Source organism: Hippichthys cyanospilos, chromosome 2, assembly GCF_059441005.1.
Source record: "Hippichthys cyanospilos isolate Australia breed blue-spotted pipefish chromosome 2, RoL_Hcya_1.0, whole genome shotgun sequence".
Classification (NCBI taxonomy): domain Eukaryota; kingdom Metazoa; phylum Chordata; class Actinopteri; order Syngnathiformes; family Syngnathidae; genus Hippichthys; species Hippichthys cyanospilos.
In genome coordinates this window covers 4,036,024-4,043,038 of record NC_142370.1, presented here as the reverse complement: position 1 = coordinate 4,043,038, position 7,015 = coordinate 4,036,024, and the positions used below count along the sequence as shown (strand labels likewise).

General features: G+C 40.3%; 1 protein-coding gene across 1 annotated transcript in view; it reads right to left on the bottom strand.

The window, feature by feature from the left end:
- Nucleotides 1-325: 325 nt before the first annotated feature.
- The window catches only part of pfkma (phosphofructokinase, muscle a), a 30,283-nt gene continuing 23,593 nt past the window's right edge, over nucleotides 326-7,015 (bottom strand). The window contains exons 16-22 of the mRNA XM_088407644.1: nucleotides 5,451-5,603; nucleotides 5,200-5,364; nucleotides 5,059-5,120; nucleotides 3,190-3,301; nucleotides 3,017-3,116; nucleotides 983-1,088; nucleotides 326-896 (exon numbers count right to left, since the gene is read on the bottom strand). Of these exons, the coding sequence (XP_088263770.1) occupies nucleotides 755-896; nucleotides 983-1,088; nucleotides 3,017-3,116; nucleotides 3,190-3,301; nucleotides 5,059-5,120; nucleotides 5,200-5,364; nucleotides 5,451-5,603 (840 nt within the window). The 3' untranslated portion in view covers nucleotides 326-754. The remainder of the gene's footprint in view (nucleotides 897-982; nucleotides 1,089-3,016; nucleotides 3,117-3,189; nucleotides 3,302-5,058; nucleotides 5,121-5,199; nucleotides 5,365-5,450; nucleotides 5,604-7,015) is intronic.

Sequence of the window (7,015 nt, the reverse complement as noted above, 5' to 3'; positions counted from 1 at the left end):
CGCTTTATTCTTTTCAGTTAATGGAAGATTACACACAACGGTTAGGTGCAATACCGCCACCGACGTTACGAGATTGTAATACTTATGCCTATCCATTGCACTGCCTCAGTAAGCTGTTCCCTCCAAAAAAAGTGAGAAGGAACGGAATTTCGTGGCGTGCCAGAGGAAGAAATCTCATGGCGTTCGATCTTGCGAGATCTCGTCTCACGAGAGCTTGTCCCATCCCTATCCCTATCACAGGTACGCACTAGCTAGCTTGTAGGATTAAAAACACCTCAACAATGATGCACATTGTCTAATAATCTTTTATTTGAACCTTTTGAATTCAGAGAAATTAAAGTCCAGACTTTAAGGAGGTTGTTTTTGTCAAAATACCAAACTGGACATATCTGTCATAAGTTCATATTTTCATCAGGTTTTCACAAAAATAAGTGACATTAGCATGGTTTTGTGAAAACACATGCACACCCACATCTACACACCCACACACCCACTATATATATATATATATATATATATATATATATATATATATATATATATATATATATATATATATATATATATATATATATATATATATATGAAAAGGTGATAAATTACCTAGTACTTGCACATTAATACTGCTATAATGTTAAACAAAAATTACATGCTTAAAAGCGTTAAATCTAACTTGAAGTTCTTTTGACACTGCTTCTGAAAATATTATTAAGGTATTAATTATGACTGTTGTGTGTTTATGCATGGATGTCCTCTAGTTGCAGAAGAGGCTTGTCTTCTTGATCACGTGCTCCATATCGGCATGTTCTGATGTATCCAGCTTTATGTCGTACTTGGCCAGGATCTTCATGATGGGTCGTATCTTCAGCCACCACTGTGTCTTTGGAATCCGGTGCCTGCACAAAATAAGGTGTGCTGCGATAAGCCCCGAATACTTAACAGCACTCATACATGCGGTGTGTCTACAGTAAGCGCGTCGTACTCAAAGTCTGTGTCTACTTTAAGTTCAGCCAAAGGCTGGAAGGTCAGTGCCCTCTTTCTCATGCCCAGCACACAGGCAGAGTTGGGTGTATTGGCAAAGATGCGCCCTGAAGGGGACAAAAGAGGAGCAAATGTCAGTAGTTCACAGTATTGTGGTACATTACTTATGAACGCCTCTTGTTACAAAAAATTCAGCTTACGAAACGCCTTGCCGGAAAAATATCGTCTCCAGTCACGAGAGAAAATTCATACGGAAAAATATCGTCTCCAATAACGAGAGAAAATTCATACGAAACAGCGACATTGTTGGCATTTAATATGAGACATGAGACACCAAAATGACTGTCATGTCATAAGTTATCACGACCCGTGATGTCTACCGTATTTGTAACAGTTTGTGAAATATTTTTATTATTTTTTGATATGCTGGCTTGTCTACATACAAGACAGTGTTTTTTGCATTGATGTTTACTGTGGTCTTCCACTTTTCATCGTTACTCTTTTCATCCACACTTACCCAACAATTTACATGGTAGAACTAATAAACATAAAATTGACATTAGCTACGGCTAACATTGTACATATTCACAAAAAAAAAAAAAACAAAAACAAAAAAAAACACTTGTAACGTACCATTTTGGGCTGTTGACTCTGACATTGTTGTTAGCATGTCGTTAGCACTTTAGCAATGGCATCATACAAGAAGTACTTTGCATGACCCCAAACTAAATTTAAATGACTCACATGCTCAATAATAATCTAAAAAATAAATCTTACTGCTCCTTTGGACTTGAAATTGATTCCTATATCACTGGAAGTGTAAAATAAAAACATACAAATTAAATGTCATAAAAGGTGTTTCTCTCTCTGCACTCATCACAGCACACCATCTCAAGGCAAATAAGTAAACTGCATTCATATTGTCAGTTGCTACAATCAATGATGATTTTTTTTTTTATTATTCTTTACATCCACACTTGACGAACAATAATAAAGGGTTTAGAAGCATGTTGTGAGGCTTGGAACGGATTTGACTACTTACATGTAAAAAGCGGCTGTACGTATGAATGATTCACGTTACAAAATTACTTTCGGAACGAAGTAATTTGTGAGTAGAAGTACCACTCTAATATATAGTACCTTCATGTCCGAATGTTAATGTTTTAGGTAGTATTTTAAGATTTTACGTGCACAAGTAGAACTTAATGACCCTACAAAGTAATTTGGGGATTTGTTTCTAAAAATGCAAGCCTCTTGTTTCTCCCATCTGGATAATATGGAGTCTGCTTCTTTAAGGTTTTATATTGGACATCTGGCACACCCATGGCATAGACCAGTGATTCTCAAAATGAGGTGCTAGTACTAGTAGTACAACTATACTTAAGTTATATTTACTGTATATTACTGTATAATACATGTATTTTTAAGGAATAGTTTTTATTAAACTGCAGTACATTTTAAATGAATTATTTTTATTTTTTATATTTCAATTATATTTTAGTATTTTTAAAATGCAGTGCGAACATTCATACTGCGCAGTGTTCTGCGCACTTCAGTTCTCACGTCATAAATGCACAGGTATAAATAATAAAGAAAAAAAGAAATAAAGAAAAAGAGATGAAAAAATGTGTTGTTAATCCTACTAATTGCAGATGTGAATTCTGCAGCTTTTATTCCATGTTTGTGCTGTTTTTTTAAATTTCTGTGTTGCGCAATGTCACGCGATCAACCAAAATTAAATTTGCTATCGACCAGCTGACTGCGATTGACGTATTGTGCAATCCTCAATACTATCTGGAAACTATCTTGACACCAGAACGTTTTCCATGCATGAAATAGAAATCCCTTTGCTCGCTGAAATGCTGAACATGTTTGCTAATTTTCTATTTGTTGAAAATGAATATGCGGCAATGAAAATGGGAATGAAATCTTTTGATATTGTCTCTCACTCTCGCTCATGTAAAACAATCAACTTTTGGGATGTTCCCACCTAAGGGTATAACTGATTTTAAAGAGGGTATTTCAGTAATCTTACCATGTCTGTAGCACTCTTTCAGCTTCTCAGTCAACCATAGCACAGACTTGGCACCCATTTTTGTGCCAAAGTTCCTGTCAAAAGGTGTTGGAGTGCCACCCTGCAGGGAACAAAGAGGTTTGTCAGGTGTATATGGGGAAAAGTGAGCATACATTTGGACCTGGCAAAGCCACCTGTTGCATGTGTCCTAGAACATTCTTGCGACAGTCAAAGATGCCTTTACCCTCCTCAGAGTACAAGTTGAAGATGAAGTCTGTGGTGTAATTTGCGTTTGAGTTTTCATTCCTGTAGGAAGAACAGCAATTGCCCAATTGCAGTGTTTTCACAAAAGGATTTAATCAGGGGTTAAAGCTACAGCCAAGAATGGGCCCTTGAAATCACTTCCCATTTGCGATTGCCTTAAACCAATGAAATAGTTCATTACTGTAACCTAGAGTATGGAAGAATATTGTCTGACAGCGGGGGCAAGCCGCACCGAGTCTAAAGTGCTGCAAAACGGGTGCCTGTGCGTCAAGCATGAACCAAGCTAGAGTTTTGCTGTAGGCTAGCTTTTGCTACAATGACTTTCAATGCTAGGCAAATGCAGAGAAACAACATTTTGTGTTATGGAAAAGGGGGATTTTTCATTGTAGGAGGAAGTTAGAAAGAGGGAAAGATTATTTCACACGGGGGGATTTTTTTGCAGAGGTTTTCTTGTGGAAGAGTTTTAATGTAGTAAGAACAGCAATCAGTCTGCAGTCAATGTGACAATAGTCACTTTACAGCAGCACCAAGCAGTGGAGGAATATCAGTGCTCTCGTTTGCCTGCGTCCCTGACCCATTTACACTGTGGGACGCATAATTTCAATTCAAAGTGCGTTTTTTGTAGGGACGTTGCGAAACAATTGTTTCACATGAGGCAAATGCAGCCTGCAAGGGGGTACCCTCTCAATGTGACTCGTACTCTTTGGCTGCCTTAGCCAATTGCTACTCTGATGCTACTTTCACTGAGCTTTATATCCGATATTGTTCAAAATAGGCCGCGAGCGGTCTATCGAGCCAAATCGTGGGTCAAGAAGGCAAACAAGTTTAACTTTTCGACACAGTCCAAACAAACAAAGTTAGCTGTCTGAGAGGTTTTTGCTTTTTAAAACGACCCAGCCAATGCGAGACTTCCAGACAAAACAAGGTTTAGGGGGGAAATAGACTCTCATCAACATGAAATGATAGAATTGACATTGTACTATAAATTAATACACCAGCCAGAAGAAGCACCGAGCTGGCAGATGAAGTTTAGGTCATTGGACCCCTCTTTTGTATGTCTTTGTATGTTAAGCACATGTGAAGAGATTGAGAATACAATTGACTGAGTTTGACTGTGAATTTGACTCAGTTATAGGCTGAAACTGTAGCTGTTAGCATTGCAACAGTGTAAAGAAAATATTGATTCATTGAAAAACATGATGAATTGAATAACATCTTTATGCTCCCTTAATGATTCCAGTAATCAAAATGTGAATTACAGGCAGGACATTTCACAGTTTTATAATAATTTTCCTTCAGTGTTTAACTGTACAACAAACAAAAATTTGCAAAAATCAACCAATTTCTTTTTTTTTTCTTTTTTTAAATGAGGAGAACATTTGACATCATCATCTTCATCTAATGTTGCGATGTGTTCAGAAAATTTAAAAGATACTGTTTTTTGCCAATATTGAAAGAGCTAATGTTGGTCAATTGAATAAGTTGGTTGATTAATGGGTCAGACCCCCCAAAAGAATTAATAACAGTATAGATTAAATTAATAATTAGTTTTTCACTAGTAATTTAAATCTACGGACTATATGGTGGCCCCCAAGAGATAAAAAATATTTTTGGCCATCATGAAAGGTGTCACTGGGAATGTTCAAAAGCATTAGCAGTGATACTCCTGAGCCACAAGTTGACTATTACAATCATTTTCTGACATTATTGAGCCATGATTGAAAGTATAGGATCACTAATGTTCATAGTCAATAGTAATGAATCCTGTTGCCCTCCGGCTCATAACTGCAGGTTTCTACCTGAGAACCAAGCCTCGCTTCACCGTCGTCTTCATCTTCTCAACAAGATGCTCAACATTCCCCTTGGAGACAAACAGCGCAACACAGACAAGTCAACCTGGAGCCAATCTGTAGAAGCTTTCTCCATGATCACATGTTCACCTCCAGGTCTTTAATGTTGAATTTCTCTTCAAAGATGTAGGCAGCGTCTGCCCCAGCCGCTAGCCCGGCCATGGTGGCTAAGTAGCCGCAGTAGCCTCCCATCGTTTCCACGAGGAACACACGACGTTTGGTCCCCGCTGCCGACTGCTTGATTCTGTCGCACGTCTGCAAGCAGCAGCAGAAGAGCGTATGGATGACCAGCTGAATGTTGCGTGTGTGTGTGTGTGTGCAGTAGCAGTCCGGCCACTAACAGAGGTGATCGTGTTTAGAGCGGTGTCAGCACCGATGCTGAAATCAGAGCCGGGGACGTTGTTGGAGACTGTGGCGGGGATCACAACCATGGGGATGCACACCTCTTCATACTTCTCTCGGGCTTGAACCATCTCCAAGCCCCCCACGTAAGCCTACCAGAACACACACCAAGTGATCATTTGCGTCATTGTTCCCTTCATTTCATTTAAAAAAAAAAAAGTGCGGTCAGGTACTGTGCAAACGTGACACAGTGCACGGGCTTTATTATCTAATTTGTTGATTATATTTATCAGAGTTTGGGTTGCGTTTCCGGCAGTAAATTGAATTTATTTCTGGTGGAGGTTGGACTCCGCCAAGGCTGCCCTTTGCCACCAATATTGTTCATTGATTTTACGTACAGGATTTCTAGGTGCTGCCGAAGTGTTGAGGGGGTCCGGTTAAGGGGTCTCAGCATTTCATCTCTGCTACTTGCAGATGATGTAGTGCTGTTGGCTTCAACAGGCCACGACCTCTAACTCTCACTGGAGTGGTACGTAGGGCCAGGATGCAGATCAGCACCTCCAAATCTGAGACCATGTTTTTTAGAATAACTGTATCAAGTTTATCCCATATTTGTTCTTGCAACATGTATATCAGAACTGTAGACATGGATATTTTCTGTTGGAGCTGTTGGTGAAGCGCATGTGAGGAGTCGACACGTTTCCAAGGGCAGAGCAGCATTGACTCTCACCTGCATGCCCTACAAAGCATGGGGGTAGCATGGACTCTCACCCGCACCCCCTAAAAAGCATCGGGGTTGGTCTTTGTGTTCCTGACAAAGAAGATCACAGCATGGAAGAGCACCTACATCCCACACTATCACAAACTCATTGTTTGCATTGTTGCCCAGACCGCTCTCCCCAATCCTTTAAGGCAACAATGGCTTTTGTACGGCCATCCCAAATGAATAAATAGGGAGCGGAAAGGACCTCTAACCAGACCGGAAGGAGATTGATAAGGTCAGGTTCCTTATCACTCTCTTTGCAAGAAAGAAAACCTTGTTGTCTTCTTCCTATTTGTTGCTTATTAAATGTCCTAGGTTGCTTCAACCTAACAATAGTCCTCAGTCGGAAAAAGGGTGGAGTGCCCTCTCCGGGCCGGGGATGAGGTCCTACCCCAAGCGGAGGGGTTTAAGTATCTTGGGGTCCTGTTCATGACTGAGGGTAGGATGGAGCGGCAGATCGACAGGCTAATCGGTGCATTGACTGCTGTGATGTGGGCGCTGTACCGGTCTGTAGTGGTTAAGAGAGAGCTGAGCCGAAAGGTGAAGCTCTCTATTTACCGGTCGATCTACGTTCTTGCCCTCATCTACGGTCATAAGTTGTGGGTCGAGACTGAAACGAGATCCCAGATACAGTGGCTGTAATGAGTTTCCTCCACAGGGTGTCCAAGCTCTTCCTTAGGGAAAGAGTGAGAAGCTTGGTCAACCGATGGGGCATCCGCTTGGTCATCACCACACGGGGGAGAATACAAACTTTTTTTTACATTCTACACCATGGGGAATCAAACTTACGTGCCCTTTTCA